The sequence below is a fragment of the Myotis myotis genome, unplaced genomic scaffold, assembly GCF_014108235.1.
Source record: "Myotis myotis isolate mMyoMyo1 unplaced genomic scaffold, mMyoMyo1.p scaffold_m19_p_5, whole genome shotgun sequence".
Taxonomy (NCBI): Eukaryota; Metazoa; Chordata; class Mammalia; order Chiroptera; family Vespertilionidae; genus Myotis; species Myotis myotis.
In genome coordinates, this window is record NW_023416357.1 from 88,639,203 (window position 1) to 88,659,550 (window position 20,348).

General features: G+C 39.6%; 1 protein-coding gene across 6 annotated transcripts in view; it reads right to left on the reverse strand.

Moving 5' to 3' along the window:
- The window catches only part of CCP110 (centriolar coiled-coil protein 110), a 47,100-nt gene that overhangs the window by 13,656 nt on the left and 13,096 nt on the right, over positions 1 to 20,348 (reverse strand). For 2 of the 6 annotated variants that reach the window (XM_036309291.1, XM_036309292.1), the window contains exons 6-16: positions 19,233 to 19,363; positions 18,342 to 18,519; positions 17,634 to 17,770; positions 17,024 to 17,140; positions 16,386 to 16,487; positions 16,085 to 16,201; positions 14,467 to 14,540; positions 13,816 to 13,878; positions 12,863 to 12,922; positions 12,292 to 12,377; positions 7,971 to 9,871 (exon numbers count right to left, since the gene is read on the reverse strand). In XM_036309291.1, coding sequence (XP_036165184.1) covers positions 9,819 to 9,871; positions 12,292 to 12,377; positions 12,863 to 12,922; positions 13,816 to 13,878; positions 14,467 to 14,540; positions 16,085 to 16,201; positions 16,386 to 16,487; positions 17,024 to 17,140; positions 17,634 to 17,770; positions 18,342 to 18,519; positions 19,233 to 19,363 — 1,118 coding nt within the window. In that variant the 3' untranslated portion in view covers positions 7,971 to 9,818. Of the gene's footprint in view, positions 1 to 7,970; positions 9,872 to 12,291; positions 12,378 to 12,862; positions 12,923 to 13,530; positions 13,703 to 13,815; positions 13,879 to 14,466; positions 14,541 to 16,084; positions 16,202 to 16,385; positions 16,488 to 17,023; positions 17,141 to 17,633; positions 17,771 to 18,341; positions 18,520 to 19,232; positions 19,364 to 20,348 lie in introns of those variants that run through there. The other 4 variants (XM_036309293.1, XM_036309294.1, XM_036309296.1 and 1 more) reach the window with 4 other exon arrangements.

A 20,348-nucleotide genomic window follows, 5' to 3' on the forward strand; every position in this document is an offset into this window, starting at 1 on the left:
TGTGGTGGTGATAAAGAATACGTGTAAAGATGATGTTGCTAAGAATGCCCATTGTAAGCTGAATTTAAACCAGTTCATCAGTGAGTGAAAGTGATCACCATTGTGTTATGAAGGTAGTGATGTTATTACAAACAATTCTAATAGAGATATTTGTAAATTGCTGCTTTCAAGCTTTACTCAAGCCAGTGTTATATATACAGGTGAGTAAAAATGATCCCCTTCCTGTAATGCAGGTAGAAAAATGCTTAAGAACATTCTTTCTTCTCTCTTTTTTTTTTTTTTAAAATATTTTATTGATTTTTACAGAGAGGAAGGGAGAGGGATAGAGAGTTAGAAACATCGATGAGAGAGAAACATCGATCAGCCGCCTCCTGCACACCTCCACAGGGGATGTGCCCGCAACCAAAGTACATGCCCTTGACCAGAATTGAACCCGGGACCCTTCAGTCCAAAGACTGACGCTCTATCCACTGAGCCAAACTGGTCAGGGCAAGAACATTCTTTCTAATAACGCAACTTGCAAGCTGCATTTTGACTACTGTTATTTCAGTAAATGAAAACAATGCACATTCTGAAAATCATAAAGGTTTTTAAATGTATAAAGAATACTAGTTATGAAGATATTTCTAAGAACGCTACATGCAAGCAGTTTAAGAACATTGTTATAGTCAAGAATGAAAGTGACATTCTTTTTTATAAAATTAAAAAAACATTTTTTAAATTTTTATTGATTTCAGAGAGGAAGGGAGAGGGAGAGAGATAGAAACATCAATGATGAGAGAGAATCATTGATTGGCTGCCTTCTGCATGCTCCCCTCTGGGGGTCGAGCTCACAACCCGGACATGTGCCCTGACCAGAAATCGAACTGTGGACCTTCTGGTTCATAGGATGATGCACAACCACTGAGCCACACTGGCCAGGCTAAGGTGACACTCAGTCTGTAATGAATATAGTGAAGCAATTACGATCTCTTCCAATACATATGTTTCTAAAAACACTAGAAATATAAATTTTAAATTTTACATGTTAAAATTTAGTTATATCAGTGAATGTTATATCAAGAACACTCTAATAAAGATGTTTCTAAGAATGCAACTTGCAAGCTGTATTCACAAGTGTTATGTCAGTGAATATAAGTAATCCTGATTCTGTAATGCATGTTGAAGTGTACAACACTTACAACTAGAACATTTCTAAGAATGCTGCTTACAAGGTGTGCTGTGGCAAACTACTGTATTACTGAATAGAGTAATTCCCTCTGGAATGCAACTTACAAGCTGTTGAGAACAGTGTTACATCATGGAGCGGATGTGACATCCATGCTTTAATAAATTCACTGACGTGCTTAAGATCCATTGTAATAAATATATTTCTAGAACATTGCTTGGAAGCTGCATTCAGAACAGTGTTACATCACTACATGGAGGTGGTCCCCATTCTGAAATGTATGTAGTGAAGTGTGTAAGAATGCTGATACTAAGGATGTCCCTAGGAACATTAGTTGTAAGCTACCTTCAGACGTGTGTTATATCAGAAGGTAAAAGTGATCCATTCTTTAACCCACGTATGAAGTTTTAAGAACACATGCAATAAACAGGTTTCTAAGAATGACACTTTGGAATCTACCATCATGCCAGTGTTGTCTCAGTGGTTGGAATTGATCTCCATAGTTTAATGTATAGAATAAAAGGTGTCAGAACAGTTGTAATAAAGATGTTTCTAAAATCACTACCTAAAACCTATGTGGTCACCAGTGTCATATCAGTGAACCGAGGTGGCCCCCATTGTGTAATGCATGTACTGAAGTTTTAAAAACACTTACAATAAAGATATTTCTAAGAACACAACCTGCGTGCTACATTCAGGTCTGTGCTATCGCTGAATGGAAGTGTCTCCACACCCTAAGGCAGTGGTTGGCAAACTCCTTAGTCAACAGAGACAAATATCAACAGTACAACGATTGAAATTTATTTTGAGATCCAAATTTTTTAAATTTAAACTATATAGGTAGGTACATGGTTATTAACTTAATTAGGGTACTCCTAAGGCTTAGGAAGAGCCACACTCAAGGGGCCAAAGAGCCGCATGTGGCTTGCGAGCCGCAGTTTGCCGACCACGGCCCTAAGGCATGCAGTGAAGTGAATTAGAACACTTTCTAAAGAGATGTCTCTAAGAACGCTCTTGTCAGCTGCATTCGGAACAGCATTATGTCAGCTGCATTCGGAAAGTGACACCAATTGAGTAAGAACATCGACATGGGGTTTGATGCCACGACACATGGATGGGCAGTAGTACCCATCAATTCAGCAATTCCGCTGGGCTCTCCAGGCCGGGGAAGCCATGTCCTTCCAAACCACCTGGTTATTGTTCTGGATGAACAATATGATCTGCAATATGATCTGAAGCTGGTGTTGCAAGGATGGTGACGGCCATTCCCCTATTGGTCATGCTGTCGCTGGGGTCCTGCATCTCTCCAGGACCAAGGACTCTCATTCTACTCCCAGATCTCCTGGGTCTCACCAACCAAGGCTTAATATTTCCCTAGATATCTGGCCTCTGTTTGAATAGGAGCCTCTGAGAAGGTGTGGAATTGGACCTTGGCGCATGCCTGGTTTTTCTCAGGACGGCAAAGAGTGGCTTGGCTTCTCCTGGACTGAGTCCTGGACTGGTTCCGGGTCTGAGCTGGGACTTACTCCCCTTGCTCTGAAGAACTGTGCAGGGCCAGAGCGCGCAGTTCCATCCCGATCAGGCTTCCACCAACCATGACCCTTCTGACAAGAATTTCCAGGTCTCTTATTGGAGGGTAAACCTCCAGCTCCTCCCAACCAGTGTTGGCAAGACTTTGAGTTCCCCCGGGTCTTGTTCAGGAGGAACAGCTGACAGTAGTTAGGACAGAGATGGGAATTACTGAGACACCGTGGGCACCCCCGATCCTGCACCGTGAACAACCAATCATGTCCCTTGAAATTATTGTTATCCCTGGATATTCTCAACTAAGTGTCATGCAGTAGGCACCCCTTCAGAAGGACTTGGGCTACAGGTCCCTTTAGGCTTGTAGGACCTTGGCCTTCAGAACAACCTGACCTTGGTGGGGGTTCCCCCTTGCAATACAATCACATGCTGAGGCTACAGAGGTGGAAACAGCCCGCAGTTGCTCAAGCTGCCTCTCCAGGACGGGACTCTGGGAGTTTTCAGAAATTCCTGTCTCACCAATCAAGGCTTCAGAGTTCCAGGGAGACCTGGCTTCTGGGGGAATAGGAACCTCTGTGCAGGTGCAGGATTGGACATTGGCATATCGTTTCTCCCCAAAAGCCCAGAGAGTGACCTGGCCACTCCTGCATTTAGTCCTGGGACCAGAACAAGACCAAGGCTGGGTGTTAGGTTTGATCCTTTGCAGATCAAAGGATTGTAGGTTTGATCCTTTGCAGATCAAAGGATTGCAGATCCCTTTGTCATGGGGAGCGGAACAAAATGGGCATGTGCAGCTTAACTCCCGCCCCAGGCCTCCTTCAACCGTGAGCTTTTCAACAAGGATTTCCAGATGTCTCTCATTGGAGGATACCCTGCCAGCCTGGCCCCACCGCACTATGGGATAGTTTTTTGTTGTTAATCCTCATACAGGGATATATTTTCCATTGATTTTTGAGACAGAGAGACAGAAACCCATTGATTGGCTGCCTCCCAAACTTGCCCTGACTAGGCCAGGGATTGAACCTGCAACCCAGGTATGTGCCCTTGGCTGGGAATCAAACCCACAATCCTTTGGTGCTCTATCCACTGGAACACACTGGCCAGGGCAACATGGGATACTTTTGAGTACTCCCAAGATCTTCCTCAGGGGTAATAGGCAACATTAAGTAGAATAGGGATTGGAATTAGGGAGACGCCTTGGATCTTTCATGAACCCACACCAGTAAAAGGCACCTCTTTACCCTTGAACTCTTCCTTATCCCTGGTTACCCTGAACCGCGCAGCATGCACATGCATAGTGGGCATGTCTGCAGCAGGCTTTGGGCTCCTGAAGCCCTTCAGGCTTGTGGGCCATAGCTCATTCAAACCTTTTGGGTATTGTCTTTGATGGAGGGGTTCCCCTTGAAATATGAAAAGATACTGGGGCTTCACAGGTGCAACAGTCAGTTCCCAAATGATTGTGCTGATGGGGTCCCTGTCCCATCCAGGACTTATGACTCTTAGATGTCTCCTGTTGCAGATTGTCCGGTCTCACCAATTAAGGTTCACAGTTCTCACAATATTTGTCTTCCTGTTCAATAGCATCCTTTATGCTTGTGTAGGTAGGAACATTGGCAGATGCCTGGTTTTCCACAAGAGCCCGACTGTGGGCTGGTCTCGCCTGAGCCGGCCCCTGCAGCAGGACCAGGAGCCAGGCTGTCTTATGCCCCTTGCTCTGGAGGTGAGCAGAGCTGCATGTGTTCATTCTCGAGCCCAGGCCTCCAGCAGCTTCGACCAACCCAGCAACCAGGACTCCAAGGCGCCCCTTAGTGGAAGATTCCACAGTGGGTCCTTCTTTACCTCTCTGTGGCAAGACTTCGGAGTTACACCCTGTTGTGTCTTCAGTGGGAATAAGTGACGTTGACAGACAGGGACTGAGATTTAGGCACATGCCTTCTGTCCCAAGTGAATGTGTGCCTATGATTTGGCCCCTCTGCTTCTGGCTACCCTGGACCACACCCCATACAGATGAGCAGTATGCAACCCTCCAGCAGGCTTAGGGCTTTGGGGCTCCCCAGGCCTGTTGGACCACGGCTCATCCATCCACACCACCTCAACATTTCCCTGGGTGGAGGGTTCCCCACCCCACAATATGACCTAAAATTGGGGCTTGCCCTGGCTGGTTTGGCTCAGTGGATAGAGCATAGGCCTGCGGACTTAAGGGTCCCAGGTTTGATTCTGGTCAAGGGCATGTACCTTGGTTGCGGGCACATACCCAGTAGGGGGTGTGCAGGAGGCGGCTGATTGATGTTTTTCTCTCATCAATGTTTCTAACTATCCCCCTCCTTTCCTCTCTGTAAAAATCAATAATATATATATATATATAAAATAATAAAATAAAATTGGGGCTAAAAATGTGGCAATAGTCTGTCTCCAGGTTGTGCTCCGCTGACGGGACTCTGGGCCTTTCCGTTAACCAGGACTCCCAGGTGTCTCCCATTCCACGACAGATTGGTCACAAACCAAGTCTTCAGTGTTTCAGTCATGTCTGGCTTCGGGATGACTAAGTCTCCATGCACACATGAGCTTGGGAATTGGCAGATTTCTGTTCTCCTCCGCGTCCCTGGTGTCCTGGCCCAGGACAGGTTCCCTGGCCTGTCCTCATGATCCTTGCTCTGGAGAGATACACAGGACCCCAGTGGGCATTCAACATAGTGCAAGTCATCCTGAACCAGATGTTAAAACCTATGCAAAGTGTGAATAGGGGATTTTCCCAGCACTCGCTGAGAAGGAAACCACCATTCAGATGGCAACTTTGCCAACCACCTCAAGAAACTGAAGAATTGAAAGCCACGGAGAAACTGACCAAAAAGGAAGAAGAAATAAATGAGGGAAAGGCAATATTTATTTTCAAGTATAATTTTGGTTAGACACAATTTTTGCCCTCAGAGGTGTCTTTACAACTTGATCAAGGATGGGCCTCCACTGCACCATATTCCAGTTTGATTGGCTGTATATTCAACAACTAAGTCTCCTTTGCTTTTATTTTAATTACTAGAGGCTCGGTGCACAAAAATTTGTGCACTCGGGGGGAGAGGAGGGGGTCCCTCAGCCCGGCCTGTGCCCTCTCGCAGTCTGGGACCCCTCGGGAGATAACGATCTGCTGGCTTAGGCCTGCTCCGAGGTGGCAGAGGGCAGGTCCAATCCCTAGGTGCAGCCCCTGGTTGGGCTCAGAGCTGGGCCGATTGGGGAGTTGGGGCGCCTCCCCGTCATGCACAGAGCAGGGCGTATTGGGAGGTTGCGATGCCACCCTCAGTCACGCTCAGGGTAGGGCCGATTGGGGGGTTGGGGCACCGCCCCCTGTCACACTCAAGGCAGAGTCGATGGGGAGGTTGCGGCGCCACTCCCTGTCACACACAGAGCAGGGCTAATCAGGGGGTTGAGGAGCTCCCCCCTGTCACTCACAGAGTAGGGCCAATAGGGGAGTTGGCACATCGCCCCCTGTCACACACAGAGGAGGGCGGATCAGGGGGTTGGGACGCCGACCTCTATCACCCACAGAGCAGGGCCCATCAGGGGGTTGGGGCGCCGCCACTCTCACACTCAGGGCAGGGCCAATGGGGAGGTTATGGCTCTACCCTCCTGTCACACACAGAGCAGAGCCCGTGTGTGTGGGGGGTTGGGGCGTCGCACCCTGTCACACACGGAGCAGGGCCGATCAGGGGGTTGGGGTGCCTTCACCTGTCACAAACAGAGCAGGGCTGATAGGGAGGTTGTGGCCCTGCCCCCTGTCATACACAGAGCCGCAGGGCAATCAGGGGGTTTGGGCGCTGCCCCCGTCACACTGATCCCGGTGCCGGGAGGCCTCTCAGCTCCGCTGATCCCGGTGCTGGGAGGCATATTACCCTTTTACTATATAGGATAGAGGCCTGGTGCACGGGTGGGGGCTGGCTGGTTTGCCCTGAAGGGTGTCCTGGATCAGGGTGGGGGTCCCCACTGGGGTGCCTAGCCAGCCTGGATGAGGGGATGATGGCTGTTTGCAGCTGGTCACACACCCTTCAGGGTGGGGGTCCCACTGGGGTGCCTGGCCAGTCTGGGTGAGGGGCTGAGGGCTGTTTTCAGGCTGCGACTGAAGCTCCCAACTGCTCCTTTTTTTTTCTTTCTTCTTTTTTTTTTTTTATTCTGGGCCAGCTTTAGCTCTGAGGCTCCAGCTCTTAGGCCTCCGCTCCTGAAAGCAGGTATCTGGTTTGTTTCGGTTCTCGAAACTCTGTATCAACTCCAGCTCTGAGATCCCAGCTCGCTGAAAGCTGGTTTCTGGGGTTTTGTTTAGTGTCTATATTTCTTACAATGTTTGAAACTGCAGGCTCAGAGGCCTGCAAGGCAGGCGGGGAACGTTGGAGTCCTCCGTCACTGAGGCAAGCAAGCCTCATGTTAGTTTCAAGCTGCCTGGCTGCCGGCCGCCATCTTGGCTGGCAGTTAATTTGCATATCTCCCTGATTAGCCAATGGGAAGGGTAGCGGTCGTACGCCAATTACCATGTTTCTCTTTTATTAGTGTAGATTTTTATGATCTACATATACATATGCCTACTATGGTCCCTTAGAGATCAAGCATTCCAACTCCATTTGCTTTTCTTTTTGTAACTATTACTTTTCATGGGGAGTGGGTAGAGATTGCCTGTGGTTGCTCATGGAACAGTGACACCTGACAGAAAACAAAGACCTTCATCTCCAGAATGGGCCCTTTCTTGCCGCTCAGTGTGAATAAGTTTTCTGTCATATCCATTATTCCCAATATATGAAATGAACAAGAGTTCAAGGGTGGCCATGGGAAAAGTGAGGGCTCTTCTCACACTGCCTTGCAGATAATCCAATGCAGTATATCTCAGTAAGAGGTGAAAATGAGCAGCACTTTACTGGACTCACATTATACGACAGGCAGGAACAAGAGCTGGACTCAAAGCTGCACAAATTAGCAGCTTTTATGTGAGCTTCGACCTCAGTATTTGCTCCCATTCGCTCCTTAGCAGGCTTCTAACTTAGTAAGCTAAGACATTTCCACCTCTAGTGAACTTTTTGTCTTCTGAGAAGTCCGAGTCATGCAACATTAAATACTGGAATAAGCACTGGTATAGGTTAATATTAAATAGTGGGATATACTTCTCATGGGACTTTTAATTGTAAAAAATGACCATATTACAGTATTAACGTTTTGACCTGATACTTTTTAACATCTATCCCTTAATAGTCCTTTTCCCTAGTAAATAAAAAAGATCAAACTATATTTCCTTTAAGAAAAGTTTATTTTGTCTTTTTCCTAGAAGCAAAACTAATGAAAATTAAAGTATAAAAATAAATACAATTCACATTAATGAACATTCCACTTCAAAGTAAATATTAAAAAAATAATGCGTATAAATAAAAATCCATTAAAAGCACAAAAACAATGTCTGGCACTTTTATGAGAAAAGCTGTGAACATTTAAACAAGGTATAAAACACACATGCTCTATCTTAAAAAAGAAAAACACACTCAGTTTCTCATCCTTAATCTAAAACTAGTTTTAACTTTCTCCAAAACATACTATTTGTTTTAGCTAATTTGGATTAGTGTACATAAAACTTTTAGTATCTTTCTTATTGGAAAGATCCACAATGATATGAGCAATCTGTCTCCTGAGGTTTCAGAACGATAAAGCATAATTTATCATATTAAGATAATTTGATATTCTTGCCTACAAATAAAAAAATTGGTAACTCAGACATTTTACCTGTCTTTTAACTTCCTGGTTTACTCATTCAACAAATGATACATCTCAATAAAGTTTACACCCGGATAGAGTAGGTTTTTACTTTCTGTCCATGGTTGGCTGTAAAAGTTAAATTTTAAATAGAACAGAAAATCAAAGAAAACAATCTTTATCTCCATTCTTTAAAGAATATTAGGAATATATATAGGCTACATTTTCAAACACCAGTATCTTTTAAAAATTCAGACAGGTTAAATGTACACAGTCCCAATTTTATGTGAGAAGCACAAAGCCCTTTTTGGAAATGCTATCATAAATCAACAGTGGCATTCTCTCATAAAATCATAGTCCCTTAGTAACATTTTTTGGTTTATATTTTAAATGAATATGTTAGTGATGAAAAACTTTAAAAGGCAGTGCTTCTTAAATAATGCAGAATTTCAACTAGATAATATTACTATCCCATTTGAAAATCTGACCTTCTTATTATGTTATATAGCCCTTTGTTCTCTCCTAAATCAAGCATGCTAGAAAAAGCAGACTCTGAAGAAAAAAAATATACAGACTAAATGAAAAACAAAACTGCATGCAACATTCTATGTTACAGAGATGAATGTAACATTAATGCATGCCACTACGTTTAGGAAGACTGTACTGTCTTCACCAAAGTTGTCACCCTCTACAGAAAGATTTTATAATTCAGCAGAAATGTTTCTAAGAGTACTGGGACAACAAACATCAAACCTAACCATTTCTGTAAGACAACTAGCTGTTGAGAGAAATGTGTGCTTATGACCAAAAGGGTGATCCCCAGATACTTCCGTGGTAAATGTTAGGTGGACCTACAATCAGCAGGCAAATGTTTTATTCTACATGGTTATCCTGTAAGACCAAGAATATGAAGGCTGAGAGATTAATCAGTTTTTACAAAACTGGGAGAAAACATTTTTCTGCAATAATTTCCTCTTGAATAGAACAGCATCTAATATATCAAATTCAGCAATCAGTATGCAGAGATGAATGAAATTTCTATTTCAGAACCTATATTTTATCACACCTTTTCAGTATTTTATAAATATAAACCCAAATATCCTTTTACGTTTACAAAAAGTTCTCAACAGACATATGGGTACATAAAACAAACTTGTTTGTACAGGTTAAGCATAGAGATGAGTCAATTAACTAAATACTAATTTGTCTTCACCCAAACCTAATGTTAAAAGGAAAATGGGGGTGTGGGAAGGAATTAGCCAGACTGACCATATTACCCACGTAATTATTCAGCCCTTTGACGTCACTTTGTCTGTGTAAACAGTCCAGGGTGAAATGAAAGTCTTGGGCATGGACAATAATATGGATGAAACCCTCCCCCCTTTTTATCCTAATGAATGTTGTCTTCTTAAATTGTCGCAACATTTGGCCGCTTTCTTTGGATTTTTCCTGCATATACTCCTAAAAATAGAGCAAAACTAATATTATTTCTCAATGTTAGTTTTTCTGTAATGACGCTATTTAATGCTCTTGCCAAGCACTAGGTTAAGCAATATACATTACCATACTTAACCCTTACATAAAATCCTGAGGTAGAAACTGCTACCTCTGCAATAAAACGGAGACACAGGGGAGTAAGTCACCTGCCTAAGTAACAGCTAGAAGCAGGGATTCCGAGACCCCAATTCAACCTGCTTTGTTGCATTCCTTACCCATTTTTCATTGCTGCCTCCTACTCTGCCTTAATTAGTGGTTTCTGAATTTCACTATCAACCCTTGAGTTAAACACAAAACATAAAGTGAACAAATATGCTTTAAAGCATACAAGATCAGACATTGCAATTTAGTTTGTAAAACCTATAAACAACTTTAAGTGCTTTGCAGTAAATTTTAACACCTTAGAATTCTACTTCATTCTAAGATTATGATATTCTGTCATCATAAAAATGAATTTCCTAAAATTGCTTACTAAATGGTTTGTTCTCCATGTAGCTTAAATCAGAGCATAATTTCAAATTTGTTTGAAAAATAATCCAGACCATTAAAAATCTAAACAGGAAAGAGTAATCTTTTCAAGAACAACTATGAATCCCTGTGTTGAGAATTTTCATTTTATGTAAAAGGGTAAGATTCTCTAGTCTTTTTAAATCATTTAAATACTAGAGGCCCGATGCATGAAATTTGTCCAAGGGGCTTGGCCCTTGCAGCCATGGTGGCTTGCCTGGGCCCTCACAGGCCCGGCTTCGTCCAGAAGGTTGTCTGGTCTAATTAGCATATTACGTTTTTATTATTATAGATGCACTCATGTCTAAGTAAATCTTAGGAAAGGATTTCTGTACCTGTTTAGGTATATATTAATTAGACATGCTAATTCAAGGGTTGAGTTCATTTACATTATGTTACGATGCAATTAAATCACAATAATTTTCAATACTGAAATACATTGTATATTATTAACTGCAGTGACATTGTTGAACATTCCTGAATAAAAACAGTAGTTGCTATTTTGCTTACAAGTTCACAAGTGACAAAAAGTGGAGATGAAATGCATGAGAAAGAACATGGAGAGTAGTCACTGTGGCAAATAGATAATTTGAGGCAAAATAGTATTAATTCCTCAATGATTTGCCAACTAGCTAGGCTTTACCACCATATATATCATGGGGAAAAATTGAAAATGTCCTTTTAAAAAGTTGAATTTTCAAAAGTTGAAAATTCTATATAACTTCACAAGCAAGAGATCTGGTGTTTGGTCTGAGTTCCTTCAAAAGGTTATTTTTCAAACAGCTCATTCTGACTCCCTCTGGAATGAGCAGGATCTTCAACTGCATAAAAGAACTGACCAACTGTCACTCACAGTGACTTTCAAAAGATGACATTTAAATTATCGTCTATACATGCAACATTATGAATGAAATTCACTTTCTACATGCAAAGGTCAGCAATCATTTCCAAGTTATGATCAATATCTGATTCCTTCTTTGAACTTCTATAAGCAAGTGGTGATAATATGAAAAAAAATTCTTATGTTGCTTGTTTTCTCCTACTTTGGAGAAAATCAGTAATAAAAGCTCTAAAATATGCTAAATGTATATTAATGAGATTATAATTTATTATAAATTTAATCATCATTGCCTGATTAATTTTGGTTTCTTTTAGATGCTTAAAAAGTAGTATAATTTAAAAAAGCATTTTAGAAAGTATTTTTAATGGATCATGTAATTTTTTGTGAGCTTATCAAAGTGTGTTAACAAAGATAAATAAAAAATATTAAAACATTAGCTTAAGCGTTTTGCATTAGCTCAACACTGAATTTGTCTCTTGCCACCATACACAGAATTTTAAAATACATTATTTAGTTTAGCCCTTAAAGAATCCTCTAATAATGAACATAGATTTAACGCAAGCTTCTTATTGAGCACTAAAGAACTTACCCCCTCCCAACTGGCATATTCACATGTGATCTTGTGGTCAGAGGGAGAATTTCTTTCCCTTCTGTACAGATAAAGTATTCCTGGGTAATAGCTACACTTCCCCAAAACTGAACATGCATAGACTTAGGCATGAGATCACTGTTATATTTCACTCATTTATAAAAAGGTTTCTGAATTAAGCATGTATAATTTTACAAAATTTTCAGATTAAAAACAACAGTGTTTCTATGGAATTATTATAGAAATCAATGTTGGAAACAGTTTTACTAAGATCTCCTCCTGACTGCCACGAACTACTAACACAGATGATCACTTTATAGGCATGACTGTGAATATGCCAGAATTATGGTGGCAAGGACAACCGATCCCATGCGTGAGGCCTGCATTACAGGGCAGCTTGTGCACTTGTTTCTTTCAAATGGGCTTCGCAAACTCATTGCTACACACCTGAAACAGGCGCTCTGTTAGGCACTCTGCTCTGTGAAGACTTCTGTCTATTTTGCACAACCCCCTTCACTGATGTCTTAGGGGTTCTAATTGAATATAAAAGAATTAATAAGTCACTTGCATTAAGGTCTAGATGTTCAACATTCAAAGAAAGCAACCATACTGCATCAACTGTTCTTAACACAAATAAGCTTGAAAATAATTTAAGTCTCATGCATGCTCATTAGGGAAGCTATACTTTGCTTCAGCAGGAGACTGTAACATACTTTGTTGAAGAACACTTTGGTGATGCTGAAATTGCTATATGGATGTTTACAATATTTAATGAGCAAAATGGTATGAAATGAAAAGTAAAAGCATGCCAACATAAGATGATAATTAAAATATAATATACAATAGTACACCAAAGAGTTATCTTTGAACACAAACTTTAAAAGTTCTTTCTAATTCTATAAAAAATATCACATTTGAAAAACAGCTATCCTTTATACAAAGAGCACTAAATTATTTTCCCTCTCAAAGCTAACCTTGATTTGAATATTGTTGATACCCTTATGTGTTGCATTCTTACCCTTGTCTACTAAGTAGCCTATGAACAGGAGCATTCTGTCCTTGGTTTGGCTGAAGAACTCTGTTAACAAAATAAAAAAAAAATTTAATTTAACAGGATAAATTCCATTTCCCCCCATTTTCTTTAGATAAAATGATAACAGGGTGGTAGAAGTCATCTATGCAATGATATGGCCACTATAATACTACAAAGCAAAGCAAACTGATTAAAGCAAATTAATATGGTACTTATATTTTGCTCACCAAGAACTCAAACATTAGGTTTTTGTCAGGAAAGAAATGTCCAACATAAGTATTAATCCTGATGCTTTTAGGTAATTTATTTATATACTTTACAAAAGCCAATTTTTCCTTTCAAATATCTGAGAGAAGAAACTTCACTCTTACAAGAGTAGAAAACAAATCAGAAATATTAAGTTAGCTTTCGAAGGTTTTTATATATTTTATTGATTTTTTACAGAGAGGAAGGGAGAGGGATAGAGAGCTAGAAACATTGATGAGAGAGACACATCGATCAGCTGCCTTCTGCACACTCCCCACTGAGGATGTGCCCGCAACCAAGGTACATGCCCTTGACCAGAATCGAACCTGGGACCTTTCAGTCCACAGGCCGATGCTCTATCCATTGAGCCAAACCGGTTAGGGCTTGAAGGTTTTTAAATAAATATCAAAGATCTCCCCCTTCTCCCCCCATGGACATAAGGACTAAAATTTTTACCAGAGACAACATGTCTCATAGAAAGCTCCAGGAATATCTGGTCTGACATGTGACCAGGTACATGATCAGGTGTTAAAACGAATTCTGACCCCGAGATCCTCCAACTCAGCAGAGAGTGTTCTACTGAGAACAAATGGAACAAAGCGAATAAAAAGCAAGCTCAGGATTTATAACATTTTCTTTTTAAAAAAAATAAAAAATATAGCCTCTCATTGAGGCTAAGTGATTTTTCTCACCTTGCTTCAGAAGGGTTTTGTTTAACCAGGAATTTCTTATTTGGCATTCCCATTTCAGCAGCTCTAACACAATATACAAATAAGGACACACAAACAATGAGTTCAGAAAGGGGGAAAAGACATGTTTACAAATGTGATACATGGTGGCAGAAACGAATCATCTTAAAAGAGTGTACCACGAAAGACCTCTAATTAAGCATATGAAAGACTACTTTCAAGAAAAAAGAGTTTTAATAAGATAATCATTAGGATATTCCCTGCATAAGTTTTTTTTCCCATTAAGTCTTTAGGATATTAGAAAATGAACATATTTAAAAGATATAAAAGTGACACTGCATATAAGGATAAACTATGTTTAAGATCTGATTGACTATCAGTTACACAAGTTGAACTCTGATAAATTTAGTAGTTAATAAATATATTTATCTAAAGATGAAATCAGACTTTACCACTGGATTTTATAAAACTCTTATATAAAAAAGGGATTTCTATCAGTTCAGCTGCAGAAAAGTGAACTGTTCTTTATTTCTTTTTAAATATTTTTATTTTTTGTTCTTTATTTCTAATATGAATATACAGACCAACAGATGACTAAAATGAATGGGTATGATAATAATTAAATTAGTGTGACATGACATGAAAAAAACTTACTTCATATACTTCTTCCTATCAAGAGACTTCTGTGTTGCAGCGGAAAGAGACACTCGCGAACTTTTCATTTTATCCTTTAAAATACAAAAGTAACAAAGCTCTAACAGTACCCAGTAATACCACTAAATTACAGTATAGGATGATCTTAATTGCATGGACAGGCATATCTTACCAGTATTTTGAACTTTAACTTAGTCTTTATGATTGAAACAGTCCAATTAAAAACATTTAAATTAATTTTTACCAATGAGATAATATAAAAGTTGCTTTTCTTTTGCCAACCCCACTAAGATCATTGTTTCAAACCACAGAACTCCAACACTCTGATATATTTCAAATGAACTTGGAGCCTGTTTTCTAACTCTGATTTCCAAAAAAGGAAAAAGCCACATGATAGTTTCAAGGAAATTTCATCAGGAGTAGATGATAGTTTATTAGGCGTCCAAGCAACATTCAAAGCTTCAAACTCCAAAATCTAATCACAAAACAATATGCAATTCTTTCACAGATTTCTTTTAATCAGTCTAATCACTTAAGTGTTGCTGGTAATCCCAGAATTACCTGTGCTTAAGAATTATAGGCAGGGTGCTGAAGTCAATAGAGAATGACATTTAGTATCAAGTATTCCAAACCCAAAAGAGCATATATATATGATTCTGCCCCTGGTTCCTGCCAATATTTGGTCTTTGATCCAAGTTCCTAACAGAGCTAAACTTCTAAAACCCTTTTAATCTGACTGATATGAATGGGAGAAGCATCTTTTGTTTTAATATTTGGTCTTTGACTTTGGATCCTGACACAGATCTCCTAAACCCATTGGAATTTTCTGGTGATAGGAGCATCTTGTGTTCTAATGAGGCAACTCTGGGTGGACTCCTAGTCATCAGAAAGACCAAGTATGATTAGAAGTTTGGAACTTTTTTAGCCTCATCTCCTATTCTCTGAAAACAGGAGAGGAACTAGAGATTGAGTTAATAATTGACCATGATGAAGCCTCCACAAAAATCCTAAAGTTCAGAGAGCTTCCAGGCTAGTAAACACATACATGTGCTAGAAAGATGGTCCCAACTCTATGGGAACAGAAGCTCCTGCTCTCAGGATCCTTCTGGACCTCACCCTATGCATCTCTTCATCTGGCTAGTCATCTATACAACTTATTATATCCTTTATCCTATATAATAAAACCCTAATATGCAAATTGACCGAATGGCGGAACGACCAGTCGCTATGACACGCACTGGGCCTCTAGTTATATAATAAACCAATAAGTGTATGTTAAGTGTTTACCTGAGTTCTGTGAGCATTCTATAAAATTACTGTCCTGAAGGAGGGGGTTAATGGGAACCCCAATTTATAAGCATCAGACAGAAATTTAAGTGACAACCTGGGAATTGTGATTGGTGTCAGACGTGGGGACAGTCTTAACTGCCTCCTTAACTTGCAGTATCTGTTAACTCCAGGTAGATACTATCAGAACTTAATTGAATGACACTCAGGGTATCAAAGAACTGGTTGGTGTGGGGGGAAAACCCACACGGCTGGTGTCAGAAGTATTTTGTGACTGTAGAAGCAACAGTTTTTCTTTTTCACTTATTCATTACAAAATCAGATAACGTACCATTTGCCTGAGCATTTTCTCTTTGCGAGCTTCTCGGTCATGATGTAGAATAGACATTCTTTCAGCTGCATCCATTACAAAGAATATATCATGAATACCATACAGGGCAGCCCGCAACTAGTTTTAAAAGAAGAAAATATTGTACCCATTTTAAAAAATGAGGTCAGGGTTCATAATATTATATACACTTTATTTAGAGAAAAAGATTAAAGCTTTAATTAAAATATATTTCCTGTGGTTAAGTGAAGGGAGAGAAATAAAACATTTCCTTTCCCAAAGCCTTTAGGACCCGTACACTTACCTGAGCCAGCACTCTTTCCTGAAGAGAAGCATCTTGTGCTGAAACAACTCCTCTCTTTAATGGTGCTTCTGACTGAAAACTTCTTATGAATTCCATAGTGTCCTGAACGAAAAAAATGCTCCTTCAAAAACCATTTTTCTTGGAAGGTTCACAATCACTAGAGTTTTCTTTTGTTCTTTTTCTCAGTCAATCCAAAATTACTAAGAACACAAATCTATTACTTATCAGAATCAAAACAGCACTCACTTTAAAGTGAGATGAAAATACATAAACTACTTTCTTTACATATTTTTATTTTATTTTATTTTATTGCTTAAAGTATTACAAAGGGTATTACATATGTGTCCTTTTTTCCCCCCCTACCCTTGACAGTCCCCTAGCCTCCCCTATCCCCCAGTATCTTATGTCCATTGGTTATGCTTATATGCATGCATACAAGTCCTTAGGTTGATCTCTTTACATATTTTAAAAAATTATCAGAAAATTAATAATCAGATTTCTAAAATTGCCTATATTACAATAACTAAAAATAGTTTGATCTGCCTAAATTCTGAACTAATTTGCCAATTCAGCTGTAACAAGACTGACAGAAACTGATACAGAAGTGAAATACAAATAATTTATAAAGATCTTCTTACTTTTACAGTTTGTCGAAGTTGCTTCAATTTATCTGTCTCCATAAGCCTACGAGTAAGAAATCCTTTTGCCACAGCAGTTATTCTATTAAATTTTGCTTGCACTTCTGGACTGAAAGCCTAGAAGAAATGAGAGACACATGTTTTAATAACTTGAGCATTATACTCAAGATTGTTTATCTATTACAATGAACTAAATTTTTCTATAAATATATGCTCTATGTAGTTTCAACTCTAATAAAAGCTAAACTATTGGATGTGTGACAAAAATACCCATGCTCATTTGTATAACCTAAGATAATATAGAAAATATTAAAAAAATATTGAAAGAGCCCTAGCTGGTTTGGCTCATTGGATAGAGTGTTGGCCTGCGGATTGAAGGGTCCCGGGTTTGATTCCAGTCAAGGGCACATGCCCGGGTTGTGGGCTCAATCCCCAGCAGGGAGCATGCAGGAGGCAGCCGATCAATGATTCTTTCTCATCATTGATGTTTCTATCTCTCTCTCTCTCTCTCTCCCTTTCTCTCTGAAATCAATAAAAATATATATAAAAAAAGTTATAGAAAGATAGATAGTAGATAGATGGATATACATGTATCATTAAGTTTGCCCACCTGAGACCATTTAGTTGTGGCTCTTACAGGCCTTGTTATGGAGGGTTTGGTCAAGCCACTAGTTGATGATCCCCAGAGGTAGAATGGTGCTTCATTTACAGAACCAAAGCTATGTTGTAGGGCAGAATTTGTGAAACCTAGAGAAATATACATTTAGTATTATACTTGATGTGAGATAATCAGAATATGCAAAACATCTAAATAAACACAACACTCATTACGAACACTACCAACAAAAAACAATGACAACTGCCTCTGAAACTGATCTACTTAAAGTATTTATGGACGTTAGGCTATGTACCAGATGGATCTTTTCAACACAAACAGCATCTCAGGATAATTGAAGATGTGAAGATAAACTCTTACTGGGATAGGAATTAGATGTAATTCAAGATTACTCTGGAGACAGCAAACGGTGTTTTCACTTGAAGTATACCACCTGCTGCATGAACGAACAAAGATTGGACTCTGCATCAAATTTCTGGATATTTTCCTTGCTAAAGTGGCTTTTCTCATGAACACCTGCTCACCGTCTTCGATCTGCTGCTATTGTTTACTTTTTCACTAGTTAAAAAGCAGCTGGTAAACAGCAGTGGGTTGGGCATGGAATTACTTGAAAAAAAAAAAAGCTACAATTTAAAGTGTGACAAATAAAATATCTTACTACAGGATAATTTTTTCAAATGGAAAGGATTTTAAAATATTTACCAGAACTATTGGAATTTGAAGTATGGAGTGAGTCCATTTGAGAGAGCATTGTTTCTAGCAAACTGGAGTCACTTATTTTTCTCCATTCTAAGTCCACTGTATTGTTAATATCCAATTCAGAGGCTTCCACTGTAATCACTTTCTTCTCTTTGAACATTTTTTCCTGTTCTTCTATTTCCTATAGAATAAGAGTTCATTAAAACATGCTAGATATTTTTGTTAAATTGTATCCCAAAACCGTATCATTTTAGGATTAGCTAAAAGTATGTATAATTATCAGCAAATTGTTATCTATTTCAAGTGTTCCTCCCTCTAATAAAATTGACAATTTGATTTAAAAATATGATATATTAACAATAATAATCTTAAAACAAGTGTCCTCCTCTTAAAATATACTCTTGCAGAATGCTTATTTTAGCTTCTACTTATAAAATAACTTTACAAATATTAAGTTTTGAATCAAGGATTCAATAAAGTATCCTATTGATAAATTCTACATTATTTTTAGACCAGAGGCACGAATTCATGCACAATCGGGGCCACCTGGGCCGATCAGGGCTGGCCAGCTGTGGGGAGGGACCGTGGGAGGTTGGCTGTGGGAGTGCACTGACCACCAGGGGACAGCTCCTGTGTTGAGCATCTGCCCCCTGGTGGTCAGTGCGCATCATAGTGACTGGTCGCTTAGGCTTTTATATATATAGATAACAATCTAAACAGTAAACCTCACATTCTGGTAATAAAAATATTATCCAGGTATCAAAACCAATGACCCCTTTAGGTTAACATATTCTGGAGGAAAATTGCAAGTATCCTATCCATGACTAAAATTCTTAGATATTGCTGGCTAAATTCCACTTACCAGCCCTATATCCGTACATTTTAATACCTCACCTTTTGCAATCTTTCCTGTTCCCTCTCCTGCTCAGCTATGAGTAGTGATAACTGCTGGGCGTGCTGTTCTTCTAGTCTCTTCCGCATTTCTTCAAATGCTAACATCTTGCTTTTTAATATTTCCTCATCTTCTGAAAAGAAACATGTCCCCTCAGATTTAGAAAATTTACAAATTTACAAATCTAACATCTGATGTTTTATATCAACTTAAAGTATGTTTCTGACAAGAGATTATTCCTGGATCTGACATAATATAATCAAGATATAGCTAGGCCCCTCCTTTGAACCACATTCTCTTTTGGGACTCTTATTTCATGCTATCAAATAAAGGCCCTCATCTCACCACCTTCACAGGCTCCTAATTGATACTAGAGAATATTGGATGGATCTGGAAGGTGAAATGAAACCAGGAAGAAAAGGCATTTCTTGAAATCCCAAGCAATGAAGCCAGCTGGAGGAACAAATTTCTAACCTTGATGATGCAGTAGGAAACTGTAAAATCAGAGCCATATAAAACCTGTATTGTTCTAGTGGCTGTAATCTGTCCTTTTACATTGGCTTTTGTTTTCCAAGCTATTGTATATTTGGATTGCAGAACAATTCGTAAGAATATTTTTTTTTAACTGTGCATTATTAAAAATGTCCCGAGTTAAGCTGATTGTCAACTTTATTAAGGATTGCTTTGTGCCCACTGCTATCAAGATTTGTTCTGGAGATGCAAAGGCAAATGCCCATCCTGTGTCAGCACTTTCAGCTTCAAATATATCATTTAACTGAACGTGAAAAAAGGTGCTGCTGAGCATGTGCCAGTGCAGCAGAAAAGTGAGCTTTTTTCCATGCCCCTGCTCCTTTCTGCCTCTCCCTTCTCAGAGTACTCCATGAAAGGTTGTATTTTGATAAAGCCTTTAAAAAAAAGCATTGATGACAATAAAATAATAATGTGGGGGATTCCGCCCAGTGCTTCAAGACAAGGAGCTCCCTCACTAGAGAGGGGCACTGCCTCCCTTGCCCACTTTGATATCAACCTGGCTGCCTCCACTGTCAGAATTGCTACTTGTTGGTTTTGGGATTCCCTGAGATTGCTTCTAGCCATGGTATGTCGTTTACATGGAGAAT